At 45.5% G+C, this 27,748-nt stretch overlaps 1 protein-coding gene across 1 annotated transcript in view; it reads right to left on the bottom strand.

Moving 5' to 3' along the window:
* Positions 1–481: 481 nt before the first annotated feature.
* Positions 482–27,748, bottom strand: part of BEND7 (BEN domain containing 7) — a gene marked incomplete at both ends in the record, with an annotated part of 88,243 nt that continues 60,976 nt past the window's right edge. The window contains 3 exons of the mRNA XM_080717215.1: positions 482–684; positions 1,727–1,780; positions 9,668–9,787. Of these exons, the coding sequence (XP_080573341.1) occupies positions 482–684; positions 1,727–1,780; positions 9,668–9,787 (377 nt within the window). The remainder of the gene's footprint in view (positions 685–1,726; positions 1,781–9,667; positions 9,788–27,748) is intronic.

Genomic DNA, 27,748 nt, shown 5'->3' with positions numbered 1-27,748 from the left:
GTGGGAAACATCTGCCTTTATCTTCAGACAGTTAGATGCAAAGGTATTCTTTGGTTTTTGTTTGTTTGCTCTTTGCTACTGGGGACTGAACCCAGGGATACTTCTACCTCTGAGCTACATCTTCAGACCCATTTTATTTTTTTTTAAGTTTCAAAATAGTGTCTCATTGTGTGGCTGAGGCTAGCTTCAAGCCGTGATCTTCCTGTCTCAGCCTCCAAGTACTGGGATTGCAGGCGTGCATCGCCATGCACAGCTCAAGGGTACGATTTCAAGCGGCGTGGTCTTCAACTATTAAAACAAAAGCTCACTGTGCCATGTGACAGAGACGGAGGGCCCAAGGGCCCTGGAGGTAACTGGGGGTGGGAGAGGTATTCCTCCCCAGGGCCTCCTGAAGTGCACACTTTCATGATTATGGTTAGTATTTCCTGCATCTACGGGACATGGATGATAGGATTGGGCCAGCTATGAGTTGTCCTGCTAGTCAGAGAATGACAGATCGGGAAGGAACAACCGAGATCACGTATTTCAATTCTCTTAATTCACAAATGTGGAAACACAGCCAAATGAGAAGAGAAATCCCTTCTCTATAGCGACTACACATGGAGAGCACTTCACTTGTGAGTGCAGCTCGTCTTTGTGCTGTGCCGCTCGTTTCATGGATTTGTCCATCGTTCTGTTGCTTAGCTACTCAATGCAGAGAAAGCGAGCAACGCGTCACTTACACGGCGGGCTTTCTTGCTGTTCTGAAGCCAACACGCGCCCAACCTGTACCCGTGGGCTCTGCTTCGGGGCTCTTGGGATATGAGCTACCACTGAACCAGGACCACTAGGAACGCTCTTGAATTCCACACAGCATGGACACTCCATTGATATTTGCTGAATTAATTGACATATGAACACCCCAAATCTAGAGGTAAAAAACCACTGAGTTGTGTCTTTTCGGTTAGAGGTCTTCTGGGGGTATCTGGATTATGTAGACAGAAACTTTGGGTAGTCTCTTGAGGACATTCAATGAACAGTGCTGAGACGGAGTGAGCAAGACAACTGTTTGGCACATGATCACGGGCCAGACACCTGTCCCACCTGTTGTCAGGGATGAACCGAGGTCTGAACACAGGCCGGAGGCCAGGGTCAGAGGTTTACGGTGCCGAGCCAGGCTCGTGCACGGGGCTCAGCACGACTGTGTGCAACGGATGCTACAGCCTGATGTTTGGTGGGCTGATGAGCCTAGGATGTGCTGGGTAGACTGGCTTATCCAATCACGCAGTTAAAACCCACTAGTCATAGGTGCCCCTTATATGAAGAACAATGATTATCTCTCTGAGGCTTTATGGGAGGAGATGGGAGAAGACAGAATAGATAGAAACTCGGTCCTACAAAATCAGTGATTCCTATCCGAAAGTGAAATCTTATTTCATGTTAAAATATTTTGCAATGTCCAAAAGATTGGAGAGGCAAAATGTTGTGATACTATATTCTTAGGGTTTGCATTTTTGAGTTTTGAATGTGCAACAGTGTAAAAAATGTAGTTTTTCATGCTTTTTTATATTTGATATGAAAAATATATCCGATCCCAGGGCCTTGAGGAGCCGGATGCTGGGGACTAGGCCTGCTAGAGGAGCAGCTTGCTCAAGCATGTGCGTCTCTAACGTGAAACGCATTTTCCATGCAAATATTTTCTGGTGCTGTATTTTCCAGCGGTGATGGAAATGGAAATGTGTTTTACCTGCTGGTGGTAGAGAAATGCTGTCCAGTCCTTCATCACCGTCAGCTACCTCTGCTGGTTACAAACATAAAACACAAATCTCATTAGTTTCCTGGAGCACATTCGTTTTACTGAATACTGTAACACAATTAAAGTAACTCCAGTATGCATAATGACTTTCCCCTTCCTTTCCCTTTTCAGCTTCAGCTGGTGCACATTACAGAGGCAAGCGGCATTATTGAAATAAAAATCTTTTGATGAGCATGACATAAAATCAACTTTCATGTATTAAAATTTAAAAAATCATATGAACTGTCTTCTATTAATCACTGGTGATTTCGGTACACTTTTACTTTTTTGTAGTACTGGGGATTAAACCAGAAGCATTCTATTTCCCAGCTACACCCTTAGTTCTTTTTATTTTTTTACTTTTGAGAAACAGGGTCCTCACTAGGTTGCTAAGAGTCTCACAAAATTGACAAGACTGGTCTTGAACCTGTGATCCTCCTGTCTCAACCTTCCAAGTACTGGAATTATAAGCACGTGCCACCATGACTGCCCACTCCTACCTACTTACATGTCTTCAGCATCCAACCAGCACTGGGGTGGATGCTTAAACATGCCACAGAAGGCATCTGGGTCACCGGACTCCTCTACTTGTCCTCCCCAGAGCCACTGGTGGGCAGACTAGGAAATTCTGAGAATGAAACTTTCTTTGGAGATGCTTGCAAATTCAGATCGGGGGCTGCCAGCCTGACTCTGGTAACCATTCATTCATGAAGAAAAACATGGGGAAATACATATTTTTCCCAAACATTCTTATCCTTTCTGATTTTAAATGTAAACCCTAGCTGGGCATGGGTCCACGTTTGTAATCCCAGTACTTGGGAGCTGAGACAGGAGGGTTGCGGGTTTGCGGCCAGCTTCGGCTGCTTACTGAGGCCCTCTGCAACTTAGTGAGACCTTGTTTTGAAATAAAAAATAAAATAGGCCTGGAGGTATAGCTTGGAGGTATAATGTTCCTGGGTTCTATCCCCAGTACTTCAAAACCAAAAAACCAAAATGTAAACTTTGCTCATCTCTGATATATATATATATATATATATATATATATATATATATATATATATGTGTGTGTGTATATATGTGTATATATGTGTATATATGTGTATATATGTGTATATATGTGTGTATGTATATGTGTGTGTGTATATGTGTATATATGTGTATATATGTGTGTATATATATGTGTGTGTGTGTGTGTGTGTGTGTGTGTGTGTGTGTATATATATATTGTGTGTGTATGTAGTACCGGGACGGAACCGGGACATTCTACTTCTGAACTATACCCCAGCCCAATTTTATTTTGAAACATAGTCTGGCTAAGTTGCTGATGTTGGTCTTGAACCTGTGATCCTTCTGTCTTAGCCTCCCAAGTACTGGGATTACAAACATGTGCCACCATGCATAGCTTCTGATATATAAAATATATTATATATTCTGATGTGAAGGTAGATCCATCAGTCACAAAAAACCTTTGACTAAAAGCAGAGAGAAGGGGGCTCACAAGTGCCTCAGTAACTGAACGGTGTGTACGTCTCCGCTGACACTTCCTTGGGGCCGCTGGGATAATCTTGGTGGTACCCGCTGCCTCCCAGGACTGATGGTCCCCGTTGGCCAGTCACATGAGGGCTGCCATGAGCATCACATTGTAATGCTGCGCTGGTGGGAGCTAAATGAATACCACCCTCCCATTTTTTAATGCTGTTCACTGAAACACACTTAGGGTTTAGATACAGATAGAAAGATTCCCTGATTTCTTCCTCTAGCCCATTCTCTCACATCTCCTCAGCTGGGTACCTCTAACATTAGAAAAAGAACCACTGTCTGTGGGCCTGCTAGTTTCCCAACAAAAGAAAACACCAAGAAAAGGAGGAGGAGGGAAGAAGAGAGTTAGTTGGAATTAGAGTAGAAACCATTAAGATGATGTTGTAGATGCATATTTAATAACAAAAGTACGCAAATCATATAAGAGGATGAATTGCACAATTAGATTTTGCAAACAGGCTTATAGAAAAAAATAAGTCATTCTGAAATTCTGGACAAAAGCTTTTAGGTATTCTAAGTTTGGTTCTTTGGGGTTTTATTATTTTATACATTAAAAGCAATAAACGTGCCATTTTTATATTTATTTGTTTTGTATGTGTGGTATCGGGAATTGAACCCAGGAACATTCTACCTCTGAGCTACACCTTCAGCCCTATTTTATTTTTTAGTTTGAAACCAGGTCTCACTAAGTTGCAGCCGGCCTCCTTAAATTGCTGAGACTGGCCTTGAACCTGCAAGCCTCCTGTCTCAGTCTCCCAAGTGCTTGGATTACAAGTATGCACCCGGCTCATTTTTATATTTAAAAGACACAATTTTTAGCCAGGTATGGGAACACACTTATAATCTCAGTACTTGAGAGACTGAGACAGGAAGATCATAGGTTCAAGGAAAGCCTCGGCAAGTAGTGAGGCTCTCATCAACCTAGTGAGACTGTTTCAAAATAAAACTAAAATAGGGCTGAAGGTGTAGCTTGGAGGTAGACCACCCCTGGCTCAATCCCCAGCACCTCCCCTACACACGAAAAAGACATCATCTTCTTCTAATTGATTTGTGTGAACTTGAATAGGTAGATGATCTACATACCTTTTTCATTGCTCTGAATTTAAAATTCTCTAACTAATGATGATGATGATGAAACCGAGCACGATGCCTGCAGTCCCAGTACTTAGGAGGCTGAGACAGGAAAGTTTCAGGTTCCAAGTCAGCTTCAGCAACTTAACAAAGTCCTCAGGTACTTACTGAGACTTTGTTTCAAAATAAAAAATAAAATAGGGCTGGGGGGTGTAGCTTAGAGATAGAATGCCCCTGTATTCAATCTCCAGTACCAATCACACAAAATAATTTTTTTTTTTTTGCAGGTCTGGGGATGGAACACAGGGGCATTTGACCTCTGAGCTACACCCCCTGCCCTATTTTTTATTCTTTATTTTGAAACCGGGTCTCACTGAGTTGCAGAGGGCCTCACTAAGTAGCTGAGGCTGTCCGCGAACCGCGATCCTCCAGGTCTCAGCCTCCTGAATGCTGGGATTACAAGCGTGCGCCACCACGCCTGGCTGAAAATAAAAATTTAAAAAATGGCAACGATAGCCACCCGCATTTGTTAAGTGCATTTACTGAGCTCTCATATGTGTGCCATTTAACGCCTAGAATTCCCACAGGGTGGTCTGTGATGTCCATCTTCACACATCAGGAAACAGGTGAAGAAACTTACTCAAGGTTACACAGCTAGGAATGACTGCCAAGGATCTGAACTGGGTTAACTCTGGGGTCCTGATCTCTTTGTTATTAAGAGGCCAAACATATCACATGGATCCTTATGAGCTGATTTTGTTAAACTTCAAGTTTTAGTTACATTTTGTATATTAGTAACTTTCTCTACTTTATATGCATAATTGCTTTTCATTTAGTTATTTAAAAAACCACTTGGAAGCTGGGTGTATTGGCATACAATGTAATCCCAGCATTTGGGAGACTGGGACAGGAGGATCAAGGTTTGTGGACCGCCTCAGCTACTTAGTGAGGCCCTTTGCTACTCAGTGTTTCAAAATAAAGAATAAAAAATAGGGCTGGGGGTGTAGCTTGGAGGTAGAATGCGCCTGGGTTCAATTCCCAGTAACACACGCGCGCGCGCACACACACACACACACACACACACACACACACACACACTTGGGATATAAGTTGATCTTCCTTTTGTAATTTAGGTATCCTTACTTTTAATGAGCAGCCTAATGTAATTATGTGTTTATGTCAGTTCAGAACATATACTGCAAAAATATATGTAAATTTGTATATATAAATTAGTGTATGCTAGTTGCATGAACAGGGGCCCTGTGTCATGGATGAAGGACACCACTGTGTTATTTAAATTTAATTATAACATCTGTCTGTGACAACAAGTTCACAATCTTTCTTCCCTGGTGACAATCAAGTTGTAAAATTTGGAAAAGATCGAGCAAGTCCAATAAAAATTTAATAGCAGTGACAGCTTTACTCTTGGATCTAACACAAATAATAAATTGTAATTTCAGCTCGAAGGAAGTCATCTAATGAAAATGATAAAAATCCACACCAGGAAAAGAATCATTCCAGTTATAGAAAAAAACGACTACATGTGATGAGAGCCCCAAATGAATTTCTATTTGGATTTGCATAACGACCCCGGCGCCATGAGGGGCCCTGCTTTCTTCTTGAGGTGGTGCCGACTTCCCTAAGCCCTCAGCTGATTAGCTCACCCCGTCAGACTCTGCCTAATTCCAGGAATTGAGCCATGTATGATAAATAAGGTTGAGGTTGTGGGATATCTATGAGACATTGTTTGTGGTATCGTTTAGACAGAAAATAATCAAGACAGAAGGCATGGGAGCCAGCGGCCCCACTGACCTACCTGAGGGTGCTACAGGAAGCCCAATGGCTCTGGCTCTCAAGGCTCAGGTCCCCCCCCACCCCCTGTGCTGCAGGAGGAGGCTTACCGCACTCACCTGGCTGCTCTTGGGTTTCAGTCTGGTTTGACTGTCTTTCAGGGATGCTTTTGTCTTGCAGCTGCCTTTAACAGAACCTCCTGGAACCACATCACAACTCTAAACCCGGTGGTCAAAAGTTCAAATGTCCTAAGTCAAATGTTCTGATGCTTACGGAGCAGGAGCTGACAATCTCTGGAACTTCCAAGTGAGGAGGAAGGAAAGGTGGGATCAGGCTAGGTGGGGTCCCTTTCTGGAGAAATAGGCACATGTGTATGTGTGTGTGTGGGGGGGGGAGTGAGCATATGAGATAGGAATTATTTTATTTATTTTGGTACTAGAGATTGAGCCCAGGGGCATTCTACATCTGATTTATACCCCACCCCCAGCCCTACTTTATTATTTTTTTAAAAATTTAAAACAAGTTCTCACTAAATTGACGAGGCTGGTCTTAAACCTGCGATACTCCTGTCTCAGCCTCCCACATCTCAGACTGGGATTGCAGGCATGCGCCATCTCGCCTGGCTGAGATGTGAATTGTTAGTATAAGGTTGAGTAAGTTTAATAAGACATTTGCAGCGTAGCAAAGGCGGCAGAAAAGTGAAACCGAAACTGGACTTCTTGCTGTCATTCATGGCCCAACAAGCCTCCTCTGTCCCTGAGAACAGCCTTTCCTAATATCTTCCTATACTGTGTGGCTTCTACCTTCGAAGGTTTCTCTTAAACGTACACTTTGCAGGTGTCTTAGGGGCTTCTGGTCAACCTCTCCTCCTCGAGAGAGTGTGACTGGGACACAAAGCCTCACCTTCCTGTCCAGCGGACCCTGCGCACTTCAGCCTGCAACCTCAGGAGTCCAGGCTCGGGCAGCCTCCCTCCCGTTCCTGGGGCTTCCAGGGCATCTTGCTTTCCACCTGCTCCGCCCAGCCGTGGTAGGCGGGGAGCTCTGGGGTTGCCGGGCTGCTGGGGCTAGCTCCAGTTGGCAGGTTGGGAACACGGTGTGGGAGAACCACAGGTGGCTGGTTCTTGGATGCTTGGCGTCTTGTCTTTCCTTTGCGCTACTGACACTAAATTTAGATCTCTTCATGATGACACATTTTAGACTTCTCTCAAAGTCTAACATTATATTTAGTTAGTCTCTGTATTTGAGGGATCAACAGTTCCCCCTGTAAGTCAAGAGGCAAATGGAAGCTCTAACAGACTCAACTAGCCAAGCTCAAACAATGAATCTAGACAACACAGGCCCACCTAACGCTTACTGGTAGGGACACCACTCAGGAGTAATACCTGAAAAAAGTTACTTTTTCAGGGGCATTCCACCTCTGAGCTATACCACTTGCCTTATCTTATATTTTTATTTTGAAACATGGTCTCACTAAGTTGCCAAGGGGCCTCACCCAGTTGCAGAGGCTGCTGTGATCCTCTTGTCTCAGCCTCTCAAGGGCTAGGATTACAGAATCCAACACCACGCCCAGCTAATCCCTGAATCTGATGGGGGCCAAAGAACTGAGAAGATGTAGCAGTCAGCAGAACACGGCTGCCGGCCAAGATGACTTACTGGGTAAACCTCCTGGCTCCTCCTCACCTGTCCTTCGGCCATGAAAGGTTTTTTTCTTTTATTTCCAACCCTGAAACCTGGGGCGGGGGTAAAGTGATAAAAGGGGGCTTTTGTGAAATAACTTAAGGCAGAAGCAGGAAAGTGTTAGCGTAGGAAGGCATCAGAGCCATGCTAACACGCTCTTACTGTCAGTCTACCGGAAGTGAAATCAGGCTACCATGATGTGAGCCTCTGGGGGTAAAGGGGAACCGGGAAGAGAGTGTAACTTCACAGCGACGGGGCAGAGGGACCCAGGGACAGCACAAAGGAGGGACAAGGGTCCTCTGAGTCCTAAGAACCTCGCCCCTGAGGGCGGAACTCAGGCAGTGCCACGGGCTTCTGTAGGGGAAGAAACACCAGGGAGCTCTCGAAATGTTCTCAGACTTAACAGGGCTCAGAACAGGCTGAGTTGCTGAGGCTGGCCTTGAACCTTCAATTCTTCTGTCTCAGCCTCCCAAATACTGGGATTACAAGTGCACCACCACTCTGGTCGCCCCGTGACTAATTCTAAGTTTTCAGATTCCACATTGAGATCATGTAGTATGTGTTTTTCTGTGCCTGGTTTACTTAGCATAACACCCTCAGGTCCACCATGTTGATATAAATGACAGGACTTACTTTTTAAGGCTCAGTAGTATCCCACTGTGCATTTTATACCGCATTTTTAAAAGTCTATCGAATCACTGGTGGACACTTACATTGAATCAGTATCTTAGATATTGGGGGAAATGCCCCAATAAATACAGGAGTACAGGCATTTCGTCAACATACTAATTTCATTGGTTTTGGATATACACCTAGTAGTTGGGTTGCTAGATCATATCACAGTTCCATTTTTAAGTACTGTTTCCTATAACAGATGTAGTAATTTCAAAAGAATTAAAAAAATAACATACAGAGATTTGTGGCCTCGTGGAGATAACTCTTCCTCCCATGTTTGATGAGGAAAAATTGACCTCCAAAAGATTTCTCACTGGTAAATTGGCTCAGAGTTATTTTGGGAAAGTTGAGACTTCAAATGACCCAAAGTAAATAGTCACAATCCAACTGTTGTTCACTGTTCCTGGACAAATAATCTCCAAATAGTCAAGTCCAGATTTTTAAACACTTACACACACACACACACACACACACACACACACACACACGACTTAAAATTCCTTCCTTCTTTTCTTTCTTTCTTTCTTTTTTTTTTTTGGTGGTACTGGGGTTCCTGGAAGCCCTTCTGCCTCCAGGGTACACTCCCAGACCTATTTTTTATATTATTTTTATTTGGAAACAAGGTCTCTTAAGCCAGTGCGGCTGGCTTCGAACCTGCGTGATCCTCCTGTCTCTATTTCCCAGGCGCGGGGATTACAAGCGTGCACCACCATGCCCGGCTATTCCTTCCTTCTTGATGTATTATTACCAGTAGGATGATTTTTGCTAATTTTTAAAACTAAGCAACTAGGACTTTTATAAAGGCATATGGATCCCAGCAAACAAGATTAATAAGCAAACAGAAGCAAATCGCAAACGAGACCCAGTTTTCTTCAAGAGACACTTTGGATCATAAACGAGATTGCCAATCTTTTTCACTAATACTATTCAAAGCAAATGGCCTGATATCATTTTACTATTAAATCTTAAGGTGAGTTTCGAACTTCACTCGAATAAGACTTTAAGATAGCCCAGCAGAGCACACTGAGTCCAGCTTCTCCTTCCAAAGACAAAAGCCACCCTGGAGAAACGCAACGTGCTTTATGCAGGCTCAGAACTCAGCCAAGCACTTCCACAGTCCCCTCCATTACTTAGTCATACCTGAGCCTCGTTTTAACCTTCTTCTAGCCAGTTTAATTTGGTCCTGTAGAATCTGTACCCAGTCTCTTGGGCCGGGAAGTTTGTCCACATGGTTAGCAGTACAGTACTTTTCTGTGAAGACTGAAAGAAAATAAGACATACTGTTAAGTAACAAAGTGTGAAGACCTGAAATAGGACTATAGCTCAAGAAGAAATCAAAGTCAGTCTCTGTCTGTCTGTCTGTCTGTCTCTCTCTCTCAGTGGTACTGGGGATTGAACCCAGGGATTTGCACATGCTAAGCATGTGCTCTACCACTGAGATAACAGCCTCAGATCCAAAAATCTATTTCTAAAGGATGTCAGTCCTACAGCATACGCTCCATATCTGTATCACATTCTTGTAGTGAAGACGGCGATCCGGCGGGCCCTGACCAGCCACGCGAGGGCTGGTGCTTCACAATGAAACTGGCTAGAAATACCAGGAACTTCCCATGGACACTGCTCCCTCTACTTGTTCCATCCACACATACGTGGTTAATAGACAGAAACAATGATAAGAAACTTCCTGTGGACCCACTGGCTCCATGGCGAAGTTTAGCAAATGTACTAAGACATCATGGCGAGGTGACTGCGAGGTCTGGCTGCAGGAGCCCGAGGACAAAGGACTCCAGGAGGGGTGGAAAGTACAGAAAACGTTCTAACCACCCCCGCCCCTAAGTTTACCTGCCTTGGCCTGGTGTTCAGCCCACCGTCAACTGACTGCAGGAATGCACGACTGCCTTGCTCTCACACCCGTCCCAACCCTCCAGAAAGAGCCCCTCGTCTGTAAGGCGGGGGCTTCTGACTCTCGTGGGCTCCAATCCCTGGTCAGTTGCCTCCTTCTAGATTTTATTCCAGAATAAAATCCGTTCCGGCTGTGGAGCTGTGCTCTTTGTCCCCATTTTTCCAATATTTACATTTTCGTTGTCAATTCAAAATCACACGCAAAATTACACAGAAAGATGATGTTTCTTGTGGTGATTCCCACTTGGGTATTGATTAATAAATAACATATTAACCACCAATAAGTAACATGTTATTTATTAACAAATAACATGGAGCATCTTCTTTTTTTTTTTTTGTGGTACTGGGGATGGAAACCAGAGGCTTTCTACCTCTGGGCTATACTCCCAGACCTATTTTATACTTTATTTGGAAACAGGGTCTCACTAAGTTGCCGAGAGCCTCACTAAGTAGCTGAGGCTGGCTTTGAACCTGTGTGATCCTCCTGTCTCAGCCTCTCAAGTGCGGGGATTACAAGTGTGCGCCCCATGCCCGGCTCGCATCTTCTTTTTGAGTGTATAGTAGTGGGGATTGAACACAGGGGCATTCTACCTCTGAGCTACACCCTCAGCCCTTTTTATTTTTGTTTAGGAACAGAATCTTGCTAGGTTGCCAAGAGGCTCGCTAAGTTGCTGCAGCTAGTCTTGAACCCATGACTCCTACCTTAGCCTTCCAAGTGCTGGGCTTACAGGCATGCATCACCATGCCCGGCTACAGTGTGTTTAATAAAATTCTAAGACATAATCTAGGTAGAAAATTCCAATTCTACTTTGTACTAGCTCCGAGCAAAGACCTTATTAATCATGAAGGAACTCCAGAGGCTCACAGGGCAGGACAAAAGGGCGGCAGGACAGTGACCACGGGAAAGCTGTGCGTGGCGAGGCCCGCAGCGCGTGGGACGCTGGGGTGACATTTCTGCCTCGCGCTCCATTCCTGAGCACTTTCAAACGCCTTTCAGCTCACGCTCCGTAAGGCCAGCAGCTCATCTGTAGTCACGTCACACTGCCTTCTTGGTATTTGAAATATTGGTAATTGCAATGTTTTAAAGGTTTCTTTTAAAAAGAGAGGAAAACATTGACAGATTCAACTATATGAAAACTGAAATTTCCATTGCATGAAAAGTAAATATTTCAATAGGATGACACAAGCTAGCTCCCCTAAATATGACCGAAAATGTTCAATATCTACCACCATAGAAAGAGCTCATTCACCGGCCGTGGTGGTGCACACTTGTAATCCCCGCGCTTGGGAGGCGGAGACAGGAGGATCGCGCTGGTTCAAAGTCAGCCTCGCTGGCTTAAGAGACCTTGTTTCCACATAAAAAGTAAAAAAATAGGTCTGGGAGTGTAGCCCGTGGGAGTGTACCCCAGAGGTAGAAGGGCTTCCAGGAACCCCAGTACCACACACACACACACACACACACACACACACACACACACACACACACAAAAGAGGAGTATTCTACCTCCAAGCTACATCCCTACTTTTTTTTAGTAGGATCTCACTAGGTTGTTCAGAGTCTCGTTCCATTTCTGAGGATAGTCTCTAATCTGCAATCCTCCTGTCTTTGCTAAACATCTTGGCAGGATGAGGGGATTAAGCCTTTGAAGATGCTGGTGAAGAGGTGGCCTGGAACGGAAGCCCTCCCTTGACCCTCTTTCCCTCAATCTGGGAGGAAACTGAGGCCAGGTAAGAGCCCATGAACTTGGAGAAATGGATAATGATCAGGAGATGGGGGTGTTGATAGATGGCAGGTGGGGGCCAAGCAGCAGCAGGAGACATCTAGAATGGCCTCGCGGAGATGCTGGCCAGCCCCCAGCAGCGTGAGGAAGTGCTCAGCGTGCTTCGGGCGTGGAATGAGAAGCTGGCGAGGTCCAGAGCCATGGGCCAGGGAGCCAGACGGCCCTGTGTGTGGACTGTGGAGTTACGCGGGCGGGAGCAGATCCTGAGAACAAGAGGAAGACCTACTGCTTGGAGGACCAAAGCGGGGCCATGACAGGCTTCATCCATACAGCAAACACGCTAGGCCTAAGTTTCAGTTTCCCAGGAATACAACTAACAGTTAAGTGCCAGTTTTGGCACCTGGGTCAGGATGAAAAACTCCCAACCAACCCCAGGAGGCACGAACCAAATGGGAGGCACCAAGTATCCTGTCCATTGCTTGTGATAACAGCAGTAAAAAATCCATTTGGTTTAAAGATAACTCCTTTGTAAATCACAGCCCGAGTGACTGAAATGTATAAAAGTGCCTTGGAACAAAGACTCGGGGTCCTTGTCAAGATTCCAGTGCGTTGGATGAGACTTGGACCCTAGCTCGAGCTAGTTCCCCAATAAACCCCTTCCTGTTTTTGCAGTATTGGGTGTGGTGGTGGTCTCTGTCACCCTGGGGTCCCGGACTTTGAGTATAACACTGCTCTGCCAAAAGCCTCACTGAGAAGGTTCTGCAGAAGCCCCACCTGAGCAGAGGAGGCAGGATGGGAACAGGATTGGGGGGGCAGGAAAATATCAACCAGGCAGCCCAGGATGCTCTTATGGGGCCGGGGAGAGCATGCAGCCTCCATCTGGGAGACAGAGGAAAACATATCCCTGGGGGTTGGTGTGCATTTGCTTGTGTGTTTATTTATACTCGGGATTGAACCCAGGGACATTTTACCTCTGAGTTATACCCCCAGCCCTGTTTTATTTTTTATTTTAAAACAGGGTCTGAATAGGTTGCTAAGGGCCTTGCTAAATTGCTAAGGCTAGCCTGGAGCCTGTGCTCCTTCTCTCTCAGCCTCCAAAGTAATAGGATTATAGACATTTGCCACCATGCCCGGTTTGGCATGCTTTGACATTTCTGCCAGTTTAAAAGATGTCAGGGTCTTCATTCCTTTCATCTCCCTCAAAGCATCTAGTATAGCGCCCTGAAATGAACAAAACCCCAAGAATCATGTGACAAATAAGCACATTTATTTACCCATTTTGTTTTTTATTCTTTTTTTCTTCTCTCTTTCTTTCTCTTTCACAGTACTATGGAGTAAACCCAGGGGCATTCCACCTCTGAGCTACATTCCCAGCCTTATTTTGTTTTTTATTTTGAAACAGAGTCTTGCAAGTTGCAGAGTGCCTAACTTGCTGAGGCTGGCCTTGAACCTGGGATCCTCCTGTCTCAGCCTCACAAGTATTAGAATTACCGGTATGTGTCAAATGTCCAGCCCCATTTTCTTTCTAATGGAAGCAAATACAGCAGCTCACAAATTTAGACTACATGGGGGAGAATGGCCTATCTGAATTAGCAGGCAGTTTTAATTAATATACTATATTTAAAGAAACAGGTTTTATTATGCTCAAATCCCCACATTAACATTTGTTAACTGGAGAATTGCCAAAATGTCCTTGAAGTTCTGCTTTAATAAACAGAAAAACATACTTGCATTTAGCACCCTATTTGCTTATATGCAAGTTTGTACTACCAAAACGACTGAGTATAGAGTCTTAGCAGGTAAACATCTTCCCACTTGCAATATTATTTATACAATTAATTTCCATAGCAACCTCTCTTTTCTTAGACTGTGAAATGCATGTGTCCAAATGATCACACATTAGAAAAGTAGTGGTTCCAAAATAACAAAGCAGATCTGGGCTATGCCAACACCAACACAGCCCCCACATGTAAACAACCAAGTCGCGGAGAACCGGGGAGGGCAGGGGAGTGCTTCTTTCCATTCTGTGACAGGCTTCAGACCAGGCCTTTCCAATTTAACCTTCAGCTCAAGTTCTCTGTCACTCCCTCTTCTGCTTATTTTCTCTTCTTTCGGTAAAAACTTATCTGGTTTCAACAGTAAGAAACCAGGAAGTAGGAGCCGGGAGTGGGGATGGAGGCTGTAATCCCAGAACTTGGGAGGCTGAGACGGGAGGATCACAGGCTCAAGATCGGCCTCGGCAAGTAGCAAGACTCTCCAGCAACCTGCAAAATCCTGTTTCAAAACAACAACAACAACAACAACAACAACTCATAAATAAATAAAATAGGGCTAGGGGTGTAGCTTGGAGGTGGAATATCCCTAGGTTCACCCCAGTACCACAAAAACAAACACCCATAAAAAAGAAAGAAACCAGGAAAACAGCTGTCTCCTGGGTCTGTGGCTGAGACCTTGGAAGCAAAGTGCCAGGCTTCTTGGAAAACACCTCTCCAAGTATTTCCACCAGCACATTATTGATGCTCCAGTTCATGGATTACATCCAAACTTCAGAAGGACTTTTAACTAGAATTGACCTGCTGAAGATGAAACCCTCTTCTCACCACTACAACTGCAGACGAGGCCTGAGAATGAGGGCAAAAGACTGCCGCTGTGTCGATGTGAACACAGTCAATAGGCTACGTGAATAGGGGTACGGAGTGAGCAGAATCTATTTCGCTATCTGAATCTATAGCTAAAGGTCAAGCTATTATCCTGGTAACAGTTCCATTAGGAGTAATGATGTGAGAGAGGTGTTGCATTAATGCACTGGGCTTCCCACCAGGCTAATGGCGGGTCATTAAGCGTCACAGGAGGAGAATTTGCATTCATCCTTAGAATGCAATAGGTTCTGGAAGGAACTCTCCCTCTTTTCCTGTATTAACATATTAAGGAGGAGTGAGGGCTAATTTTAAACTAGTCCAGATAATCTGAACAAGTGGAATGAGGCCAACAATTAAACTAAGTAAGAGTTTAAGCATCTACTCCGCTTAATATAATTTGAGGTCCCGAGGCACGGGGAGTGTGTTAAGACGCCAGGGAGACAAATGCTCCAGTCTCTCCGTACATGAGTAACGACCTTCCCAGATGCTTGTGTTCATCTGAGCCATGCCCTTTAATTGTTTATAAATAATGAATAAGCCTGTGGTGGCTGAGCAGATCTTTCCCTAGGCGTGCGGTTTTAACGTAATCATCCGCAGACGCGGTTCTGGCTAGCGTGTCTGACATACTGAACGCACCCGGACACCGCGCGGACTGGCCGTGTTCCCCAAACTGCTTGCTGTGTAGGGTTCCCACTTGGAGTTTCCTGGCTACCTGTGCTGGAAGAGCAGTGTGTGGACTTTTAAAGGACGTCCTTGTGTCATGCAGACACTTGAAGGAGCAGGGGCAGCTTTGCAGAACTATGATTTCACTGGGATGCAGGCCTGTAATCCCAGTACATGGGAGGCTGAGACAGGAGGATCTCAGGTTGAGGCCAACCTCAGCAACTTAGCAAGACCCTGTTTCCAAATGAAAATATAGTAAAATAGGGCTGGGGTTCTAGCTGAGAGGTAAAATGTCCTTGGGTTCAATTCCTAGTTAAAAAAAAAAAAAAAAAGATCATTGTGAAATCCCCTGGGAACCATGGCCGCAGCGACAGGCCACCTCTGGCTCTGGTGGCTCAGATATAACTTGTGGTCACTGGGCATGTGGGAAGCAAGGCTGACACCAAGCGGAACCGGAAGCTGTGCCCTCCTCCAGCCAGGCTGCTGAGCTCCGAGGGCCCGTGAGGGGCTTAGGGCAACGGCCTGGGCATCAGGGGCCCAGGAGACAAGCAGAGGCTGGGGACGTGTGAGGAGACTGGGCAGCGGCTCCCTCCTCACCCTGGGTGTGAGCCAGCCGGTGTCTCTGGCACACCTTCTCTTTCTCCTTCTGTCCTCCCCATCTTTCTCTCCCTCCCAGCTACACCCTCAGTCCTACTTTGTTTTTATTTTGAAACAAGCTTTCACTAAGTACTTGAGAGTCTTGCTAAATTGCTGAGGCTGGCCTGGAAACTTTGATCCTCCTCGACCTCCCAAATACTGGGGTTACAGGTGTGCGCCACCACTTCTGGCTCCAATTTATTTTTAATTTAAAGTTGTAGATAAATGTATGGGTATTGTAAAAGAAAAATGGTTGAGTTTTAAATGGAAGCGTAACAATAGCTAGGTAAATGTTTCTGTGTTAAAGGTGAGAATGCTGGTGTTTTTTTTCCCCTTCTTTTCTTTTCTTTTTTTGGTGGTATTGGGGTGGAACCCAGGGGCTTTTCTACCTCTGGGCTATACTCCTAGAACTATTTTATACTTTATTTGGAAACAGGGTCTCAGTTGCTGAGAGCCTCACTAAGTAGCTGAAGCTGGCTTCGAACCTGTGCTATTCTCCTGTCTCAGCCTCCTAAGTGCAGGGAATACAAGTGTGTGCCACCACGCCAGGCCTTAATGCTGGTGTTATTTTCAACCACATACAATGGAAGCGTGGTAGACGACTGGGAGAGAGAACCAAGTGCATGTGGCGGATCACCTGTCCCACTGGCCCCAGCCCCAGCCCAGAGAAGCCAGTTGAGCACACGAGGGTCTGAGTGGAAGCCGGGCCGTCAGGGGATGGATGTACAGGGATGTGAAACTCTGAGACTTGATGACTACTGCTGATGTTCAGGGAAGCCAGCCCCCGCACAGGAGGACGAGCCGGGCCCTCGACCACCTTCGTCTTGGAACACGAGGCAATGGGAGACTGAGGGCTAGAAAGGGCAGGCGAAGCTGAAACGTCACCACGTGTGTGGCCACGTTGTACCAGAGCTATGATGGAGCAGAGAGTAGGTGGAGGAAGCCAGCTGGTACGCAGAGGAAGAAACATTTGCCAAGGGAAGCAGAGACCCCGAGACAGGATGGCTCACAGGATGACGCCGTGCGGGCAGTGCAGGCGTGCCCGAGCAGACTCGGCGCCCATGTCCACATGCGCCTCGGAACGCAGGCTTTCCTAGGGGAACCTGGATGACACCTGGAGATGTGTTTTGAAGAGAGCGTGTTATCAAGCTGGAGCAAAGCCCGCTCCTCAGTGCACCGCCAATTACCCTCAACCACTGTAATGCCCTCGACCTCCTCAGCGCCTGGCAGGTACTGACAAGCCTCAAGTCTTCTCTCTGCTCTGTCGCCAGCCTCGATGCACCCACAAACCTAAGACAGACGCACACCATGAGACGTGGTCACCCAAGATCTGAAGGGTGACTGCTTCAGCAAGGATCAGTATTAGGACCAATTAGAGACTGAATGTTTTCTAAATCCTGTGCAGAACAGGACTCAGGAAGTACTAATCCAGTACCCGCCATGTGCCAGGACTACATTAGATGCTAGTGAATAACTGACCCCTGGTCCTCAAACAGCTTGTGGTGAAGTAGAGGAAAAAGGAAAATTAGGGTTCAAGAAGAGAGGAAAGCACACTTCCCATTAGTGATGTCCATGGCCACGCAAAAGGGCCTCACCCCTCCTGGGGGAAGGCACTTAGGAATTTTTTTTTTTGGTGGTACTGAGGATTAAACCTGGGGGCATTCTACCTCCTTGCTACACCCCCAGCCTTATTCTTTATTTTAAAACAGGGTCTCACTAAGTTGTGGAGGGCCTCACTAAGTAGCTGAGGCTGTCTGTGAATGTGCGATCTTCCTGTCTGTCTGTCTCCACATGTAGAGGATGTTCCAGACACAGGGAGGGCAGGTGCAGACCCAAGGCACACCTGCAGCTGTCCTGAGGTGGGTGCTGCGATCGTGCTCACTGCAGAGCTGGTTCTACACGGATGAGGGATAGGAAACGAGGTGCTGGCTGGCGTGAGGGAGATGGAACTGGAGCCTCTGCACCGAGCGGTGAAGAGAGCAGGGATCCACCGCCGGTGCGCCAGTGCAGGAGGCAACAGGCAAGCTCTGTGCAGGCTCTGCAGGAGAAGAATGTCCACAGAAAGTTCTAAGCCCCGTGGAGGTTTGGATTTGAAGCTCTCTCATCTGCATACAAGTAGAAATGGCAGGAGCATTGCCAGTGATGATGGAGGTCCAGACAAAAGGCAAAGCCGCATGTGTGTGGGGTACTGAGGACTGAACCCAGAGCATTCTGCCTCTGAGCCACACCCTCGCCCTGCTTCGTTTTTTATTTTGAAACAGGGTCTTGCTAAATTGCTGAAGCTGGCTTCAAACCTGTGATCCTTCTGTCTCAGCCTCCCAGGTACTGGGATTTCAGGCGTGTGCCACCGTGCCTGGCTCAGACTTATTCTTAAGGGGGCTTCCGTAACCTGGGCCACAGCAGATTTCCATGGAGAGAGAGAAGGAGAGAAGAGGAGGGAAGAAAAGATAACAGGAGGCCCAGAATGAAGCACCCAAAGGAACACAGCACGCGTGACGCCCAAGAAGAGCAGGACTCGGTCCTCACTCAGGCGAGGGCTGGGATGGCCCAGGACGGACTTAGCTTATGAAGAGAGCAGCAAGGCCAGTTATGAAAAGAACCCACCAGCCCTCGTGGAAACAAAAGATAGAGCAGTTGAAATTTACAAACTTAAAGGACAGGGTAATCAATATAAGCAGGTGGGATGTGGAGGGAAATACATAAGAGCCGTGTGCAAATAGACGTTTAACACACCAAACTTCACTATGACGCACAAGTGCAATGCACTCATAATTTCATTCATTCATTCATTCATTCATTCATTCATTTATTATTTTTTGTGTACTAGAGACTGAACCCATGGATATTCTATGTCGTGGAGGGCCTAAGTTCCTGAGACTGGCTATGAGCCTGGGATCCTCCTGTTTCAGCTTGGCTTTTTTTTTTTTTTTGTGTGTGTGTGTGTGTTGAGGAATGAACCCAGGGGACCGTACAGCTGAGCTACACTCCAGCCCTATTTTTTTACTTGGGAACAGGGTCTAAGTTTCTGAGGCTGGCTTCAAACTTGCAATCCTTCTGTTGCAGTCTTCCAAGTACCACCAAGCATGGCTTAAAATAATAAAAAATACGTATTTATATAATATAAAATTAAGATTGTTGAGTAGAATAGGGTAGTGATCAGAAGAATTTTCCAGATTGCAACACAGAGATGAAGAGATGGGCAATATAATAGAAAAATTAGGCCTATGAAAGACAGAATAAAAAGGTACAATAAATACTCACAGATGTGTGAGAGCAGCTGAAAGAATAAAGGCAAAGTAAGATAAAGACACAGTGCATGAAAAACCTCCAGAACTAGTGAGTTGTGAACCCTTGGTTCTCAATGACAGAGCAGGTCAACACATAAATATACACCTAGGCCTAAAGAATAAAATATAAATAAAAATATACACCTAGAATAAAGAAATGGAGAACGCCAAAGGCAGAGTTCTTTTTTTAAATGGTACTGAGGATTGAATCCAGGGCCATTCTATCTCCTTGCTACACTCCCAGCCCCTTTTTATTTTTTTGTTTTGAAAGAGAATCTCACTTAGTTGTCCTCAAAAAACCTTCGATCCACCTGTTTCAGCCTCCCAAACCCTGGTCCTACAGGCACACACTACCATACCTGGCTGGCAAAGAGATCTTTTTTTTCTTTTTTAGTGGTACTGGTGATGAAACCCAGGGGCCTTCTACCTCTGGGCTACACACTCAGACCTATTTTATATTTTTATTTGGAAACAGGGCCTCTTAAGCCAGCTGAGGTTGGCTTTGCACCTGCACGATCCTCCTGTCTCAGCCTCCCAAGCACGGGGATTACAAGCGTGCGCCACTGAGCCTGGCAAGATCCTGAAAGCTACCTAGAATAAAAAGAGATTATCTGAGAAAAAACAGGCTAGGAGAAGACACATATCAACTGAATCTAGAAGACAACGGAATAGCTTCCAACTGCTCTGAAACAACAACAACAACAACAACAATCATCCTCCATCTAGAATAAAATACTCAGCTAAACTCCACACCATTTGGCAGTAATGTTGAGATAATGAGATTTTAACAAAGACGGAATGAAAAGACCACACAGAGTCCTGTTCAAAGAATTACCAAGTATTACACTTAAGGAAGAAAACGGAACACAGAGAGAAAGAACTGAAGAGATTAAAGGAGTCCACGATCTGGAGATATTCAGACGACCACAATGCCTAAGTTAGGACAGCTATGCGTGCGGCATTGGCTCAGAGGTAGAGCAAAGACCCAGTGTCAGCCAGGTGTTGTAAATCCCAGTGCTTGAGAGGTGAGACAGGAGGATTGCAATTTAGTGATACCCTGTCTCAAAAAATAAGGCTAGGGATGTAGTTCAGAGGTAGAATGCTCCTGGGTTCCATCCCTAGTACACACACACACACACACACACACACACACACACACACACACACACACACTCAATTTTGGTATGATTAAAAGACAACGTATGCAAGTTTTCACATGTTGGGAAATAAGAGGCAGTGTTTGCAACACATGTAATTGACAGATGAACTCAGATAAGACAGTGAGAAAATGACAATCTAGAGGAAACACAGGAAAAGGATGGAAATTCAGAAGGAGAGAGTAACTCAATAATGACAAAACTGAAATCTGCTCACCTCATTAGTAATCAAGGATTCTACTAGCGAGGTGCCACCTGAAACCAATCAGACAGGTGAGAATTAAGTCTGCTAGCACTAGACACTGGCAAAGCGAGGGAAAGTAAGATTTCCCCCACAGTGCTGGTGGACGTGTAACTGGCACAATCACTTTAGAGAACCGCTTGGGAATGCCAACGAAGCAGGAGATGCAGGACCCACTCACGCGGCCATTGCACTACCCAGTGTGTTCCCTGCAGAAAGTGAGACGTGAACTCCAGGAGACAGAGTTCATGCACGCACGCACGCACACACGCGTTGCCATGGGTAACACGGGTGTGTGTGTGTGGGGGTGGGGGGACCGACATCACCATTTCCAAACAGAAGACTGAGTAAACCGAGGGCTTTATCATTGTAGTGGTTAGTGGTTGAAATAAGAGATGGATAAATCTCTAAAAACTAGGACACATAAAACAAAACTTAGTTGCAAAAGTACAGTATAATGCTGTGTATGTAGATTTGTAAGTTTATGAAACAATAGTGTAATTTATGGATACACATGTAAGGAGTAAAAACAAAACAAACAAACAACAGCAACAACAACAAAAACAAAAACATGAATGAAACCAGGCACAGTGGTACGTGCCTGTAATCCCAGTACTTGGGAGGCTGAGACAGAGGAACACAGGTTCAAGACACAACTCAGTAACTTAGTGTGGGCCTAGCTCAGTGGTAGAGAGCCCCTGGGTTCAATCCCCAGCACTATCCACACACACACATGCACACACACACACGCACATGGACGCACAACTAAATAAAGAGGGGATATGAGGTAAATATAACATCTGTTTTAAATCTCAGGTAAGGCAGGGAAAAAATGAATACATTCACGAGGAAGAGGAAACACTTATTTCCACTTCTTTGTGTAAAGACTGATGGTGACAAATACCACTCTTCACCAGTCTCTGAACAAATCAGGGCGTTTCTAACTCTAAGCCATGGACACATTGATACCGGCAGACCCCAGTTATGCTGGGGAAATACAGTACTGCAAACAATAATGGAGTTACACTACTGAAATAAGAATAAACTGGGTGTAGTGGTGCATGGCTGTAATTCTAGTACTTGGGAGGCTGTTAACAGGAGAATTGCAGGCTCCAGGCCAGCCCCAGCAACTTAACAAGATCCTGTTTCAAAAAAAAAATTAAAAAGGGGCTGAAGGAGTAACTCAGAGGTAGTAGATCCTGAGTTCCACCCCCAGTAAAGAAAATAAAAGAAAAGAAAAAGCAAAACAGGACAAGATGAATAACCTATTAAGTCACCTGAGCCGGGGAGGGCCTGCCAGGCAGCCCGCTGGTACAGACGCAGCAAGCAAGTATGGTGAAAGCTGACTGCAATGACCACCTGACATTTAGTGCTGATGGTTATTGCTTGGGACTGTTATTGCAATTTGTGATCATAATAAAATCCATATATTTGATTCCCAGCCATATTTACTTAATACTATAGATTTACTACTGAAATTTTGGGTTAAACATTTCTAAACCATAGAAGCTCTGAACTAGAAACCTTAGAAATTAGTCAAGCCACAATCTTTTTTGGAGAAGGTAGTGTTTCAAGAACTAGCTGGTGGCCGGGCGTGGTGGCGCACGCTTGTAATCCCCGCGCTTGGGAGGCGGAGACAGGAGGATCGCGCAGGTTCGAAGCCAGCCACGCGCGCTGGCTTAGGAGACCCTGTTTCCAAATAAAAATGTAAAAATAGGTCTGGGAGTGTAGCCCGGAGGTAGAAGGGCTTCCAGGAACCCCAGTACCACCAAAAAAAAAAAAAAAAAAAAAAAAAGAACTAGCTGGTGGAGCCAGGTGTGGAGGTGCAGGCTTGTAATCCTAGTGCTTGGGAGGCCGGGACAGAGAGAATTGTAGGTTTGAGGCCAGCCTCAGCTACTTAGTGAGGTCCTCTGCAACTTAGTGAAACCCTGTTTCAAAAATAAAAGAATTAAAAAAATAGGGCTTGCGGGTATAGCTCAGAGGTAGATTGCCCCTGGGTTCAATTCCCAGTACTGTTTAAAAAAAAAAAAAAAAGCTGGCTCGGCATGGTGATGCATGCGTGTAACCCCAGTACTTGGGAGGCTGAGCCAGGAAGTTTAAAGGCTTGAGGCCAGCCTCAGCTACTTAGCAAGATTCTCAGCAACTAGTGAGACTCTGTTACAGATAAAAAATAAAAAGGTCTGGGGATTTTGTTCAGAGATAGAATGCCCCTGGGTTCGATGCTCAGTACCAAAAAAAAAAAAAAAAAAAAAAAAAAAGCGCTTAAATGCCAGAGAGGAGCAGATGTGCACCCATAATGCTTCTTTCATTATCCCCAACCTGCTGGGACTGTGAGGATCGAGCCATCTCATTTAATCATAGTGATGAGGGACTTGAAGCCACCTCTTGTCTCCCGCACCCCATCTTGCTACGATGGTACCTCTGCCTAGAAGGAGGTGCCAAAAAAATGCCTACAGTGGCTTCTCAAACTAAACAAAGGTAGTTTTAATTTATATCCATTTACGAAAGCTCATAGTGGAGCTCATTTATAACACGACTATTTGGAAACATGGTCAACACTTTCTCTTGGCAAGCTGTGCTACAGTGCACCTTTGTTTATGTGTCTGGTATAATTCAAGAGAATAAATTATACCTGCTAAGTATATCTGGGCGATAACAAGCTTTGATGTAGTGGCATTTACTGTTTAATCCATTTTTAAGCAAAGAGAATGTTTCAGAATCATAAACTTATAGAAATTCGACTTGGAAGGTACCTTAGAAATATTTAGCATTAGCGCATTTATTTTATAGAACAGGAAGCTGAGGCTCAAGCAAAATGAAAATTGAAAGATAGAGACTCATTAAGGAGCTCGGCAAGTGGCCATCAAGCGGCGTGTGCACTACCGTGGACTTTTCTTTTTTTTTTCTTTTTGTGCTTGGGATTGTATTTCCCCTCCTTTTTTTTTTTTTTTTTTTTTTAAATTTGGGAACAGGGTCTTGATAAGTTGATGAGGGCCTCTGACCTGTGATTCTCCTGTCTCAGCCTCCCACATCCTGGGATTATAGGTGTAGTGCACGCACTCATCTGGGCATATGGACTCTTAAAGGATTTCATGAGTAAGTCTGGAAGAAATGTCTACAGTAGGCAGAAGAAGTAAGGATGCAGTAAGGACGTTCAAGTACCATCCACCCCTGGGGCACCTAAACCAGAGGTGCCAAGACGGGAGTGGCTGAGAGCCATGTGCTGGGAAGGTCCTGCCCACATCTGCCCACACCTGGGTGAGCCCCAGGCCCGCACCCTTTCCTGTGTCTGTTGCATGCAGACAGGAGGGTGGGGACGCTGGGGACCTCAAGGCGTGGCTGATGTCTCAGAGGTAAGCTCTTATTCTTGATCTTTTCCCCATGGTGACAACTCTTTTTTTTTTTTTTTTTTTTTTTTTTTTTTTTCGGTACTTGGAGATGGAACCCAGGGGCATTCTACTGCCAAGCTACATCCCCAACGCTATTTTTTTTTTTTTTTTTTGCAGGTTTGGGGATGGAACCCAGAAGCAGTTGACCTCCGAGCTACTCCCCCTGCCCATTTTTTTATTCTTTTTATTTGAAACCAGGTCTCATTGAGTTGCAGAGGGCCTCACTAAGTAGCTGAGGCTGTCTGTGATCCTCCGGTCTCAGCCTCTCAAATGCTGGGATTACAAGCGTGCACCACCACGCCCAGCTCCCAACCCTATTTTTTATTTTGAAAAAGGGTCTCACTGAGTTGCAGAGGGCCTCACTAAGTAGTTGAGGTTGGCCCTGAGCCTGTGATCCTCCTGCCTCAGCCTCTCAAGTACTGGGATTACAAACGTGCGCCACCACGCCAGGCTGTGACAACCCTCTTCTAAATGAGATCAGTTTTACAAAAATTTTAGGTTCATATTTTGAGGCTGGCAATTATCAGTTTTATTTGATTCTCCCTCCCTGAGGTACCACTGTGCTAGGCTGATGAATGCTAAAACACGCGTGTAGACCAATGGATCAAGAAGCCTTTGGATGGGCTTTATTATAAAATTAAGTCCTGGGGCAGGAGAGAGGGAGGACCAATGAAGGGAACACTTCCCGTGACATCATCACCTGGGAATACCAATGCAGATCTCAATACAGTGCGGGGGAGGAGGAGCGAGGAGGGAGCTGGGGCAAAGCCCACCCGCTGCTGTGTGCTGTACGCCACCGTCACTATGAACCACGTTATGAGAGACTGTAACGCACCAAGAAAAGTCTAAAAATAAAAATAAAGCCCAGTCGCTGGCCTTTCCCGGCCTCCGCATAGCTTAATCAATCTCTCTCCTTGCAACATTGCCCAGTGCTCCCTACCAGGTGAACCAACCCAGCATTGAAGCTATTCCTCAAAGAGCACATGCTCTGGAGTTTCGGCTTGGGTTCTGCGGCTCTCCTCAGGGCTCGGATGCCCTCTCTCACCCTGCTTCCTAGATGTGCTTGCCAGGAAACGACACAGTAAACTTGTCTAGGATTCCATGGATGAGTTTATTTAAGCCCAAACCCCACGTTAAGTTTATTATATTTTACCTTTTGAAGATGAGTACTCAGGTATGAAGGAAAGCATGACAGACTACCCTTCCACGCTACACATTGTGGAGCTTGTCCTATGATACCGATAATCATTCATGTTCTCACTGAATACAAATTTGACTCCATATCTGGATCACGCTGATGACTTTGATCAACATGTTTTATGCCATCCTTGATCACAGTATACATTTGACCTATTGTTACTTCTAATTTTTAGACTTTTATATTCTGCCTTCTTAAATTTCAGCTGACTCTTTTCCAACCTATCATGGGGAAGTCATATAGTTATCCTGTTATTCATGCCCTATATGCAACCCATATGGTGGCATTGTGTTTATATTCTTTTTTGTGTGTGTGTGTGGGTCTGGGGATGGAACCCAGAGGCACTTGACCTCTGAGCTACACCCTCTGCCCTATTTTTTATTCTTTATTTTGAAACCGGGTCTCACTGAGTTGCAGAGAGCCTCACTAAGTAGCTGAGGCTGTCCGCGAACCGCGATCCTCCTCTCAGCCTCCCAAATGCTGGGATTACAAGCGTGCGCCACCACGCCCGGCTGTGTTTTTATTCTTAAGAACCCACCTTTTCCTGGGAAGACAAATGGATTACTTGCTTCTTTTCCTCCCTCACTCCCCCTCCCTCTTTCCTTCCTTCCTGTATTTACTGATCATTGGTTATGTCAGTGGCACTGTTTCATGTGCCAAGGAATTTTCAAAGTAAATACAAAACATGTGCTCTGCTCATAGAAACTTGTAGTCTTACTGGGAAGTCAAGATGCTCAGACATAAACGGGAGGACGATAGATCCTGACTTGCTAAGGACCAGTAACATTTAAAACACCTGTTTTGCACATGAAATTGTCAACAGCACCATTTTTATTCTCAAAAGTGTCCCAGTTTGGGCAATAGATGACATGGTCATCCTCCACGTAAGCCATTAATAGCAAAACAAAGGGTTAGGCTTTATTGCTGGATCACAGAAAGGTAGCAAGCACTGAAGGGATTTAGGTAAAGAGGGATTCGTACACAGGTGGGGCCATTTGGAGAGTCCCATGTTTGAGATGATGACACTTGGGCTGAGTCAGGAAGAAAGGGTTGGGTTTGTCTAAAAATAGGGGTGGAAGGAGATGATTGTAACCCTGGAGAAAGCAACGGGACACACAGTCCAAACTTAAAGAGTGTGTGATGTTTGGGGAAGAGTGTCAACGATGGGCAGGTTTACCTGGTAGCAAGCACTGGGCTACAGGAAGAGGAAAGAGAGGACAGCCAGAGGGAGGGGAGGGGGAAAAGGAGGGGGAGGGGAGGGAGGGGAGAGGGAGGGGGAGGGGAGGGAGGGGAGAGGGAGGGGGAGGGGAGAGGAGGGGAGAGGGAGGGGGAGGGGAGGGAGGGGGAGGGAGGCTGGTTGAGTCGTGGGGAGGTTGGGAAAGGCCAGAGGTTGGACTTGATTTAATAGGCAAGGAGGAGGGAAGTGAAGAAAAGGATGTCATAAAATTTGATTTCAGATGTGTTCGCTGGCTACTGCCATCCAGGACGGTAGGGGAAAAGCACAGAGGGGTATTTTGAATTTTCTTGCAAAGCTTCAAAGACAAAGTGATGCACAGCTGGATGAGGTCAGAAAAGCTGAAGAGTAATGAATGAGAGAGGAAAGAGTAATGAATGAGAGGAGGGATACAAGGACGGACAGGGCTGGGTGATAAAGCAGGATTAGTCACGAAGAAAAGAAAGCAAGGAAGGTGACTCTGAGTTTTTGAACTTAAAGGGAGGAAAACTGTGATACCTTTGCTAAGAATGCTTTAGTGACAAGGGGGGAGGGGTCCCTGGAATTAAAAGAGCCCTGCCACCTTCGAGGGGATTGCAGTATGGATAGTTAGGGCCACACTTGACCCTTCAGAAAGAGGCCAGACTAGGCCTAGAATCCTGTGATTTAACAGTGTCCTGTGTAGCTCAGGCTGCAGTCAACTGGCCCATTGGCTTCTACTTTCTGTCCACATTTCTTTCTTTTTTTCTTTTCTCTCTTTCTTTCTCTCTTCCTTTTCTTTCTTTCTTTCTTTCTTTCTTTCTTTCTTTCTTTCTTTCTTCTTTCTTTTGGCGGTACTGGGGTTTCTGGAAACCCTCCTACCTCCGGGCTACACTCCCAGACCTATTTTTTATATTTTTTTAAATTTGGAAGCAGGGTCTCTTAAGCCAGTGAGGCTAGCTTGAACCTGCGTGATTCTCCTGTCTCCGCCTCCAAGAGCGGGGATTACAAGTATGCGCCACCATGCCCGGCGACCTGTCCACATTTCTAATTGGCATTTGTACCCTCTTAGTTATACATGGCAAAGCTGATGAAAAACCAACGTTGTTATGATAAACAGGAGACAGGAGGGAGGTACTTATAACAAACTTAAGATTTATTCCCATCAAAGAGGCAGGAGAATGTTAAGGCTGGGT

This window comes from Muscardinus avellanarius, assembly GCF_963383645.1.
Source record: "Muscardinus avellanarius genome assembly, chromosome: 20".
Classification (NCBI taxonomy): domain Eukaryota; kingdom Metazoa; phylum Chordata; class Mammalia; order Rodentia; family Gliridae; genus Muscardinus; species Muscardinus avellanarius.
The sequence above is the reverse complement of the archived record's forward strand: the minus strand, read 5'-3'. Positions and strand labels throughout refer to the sequence as shown.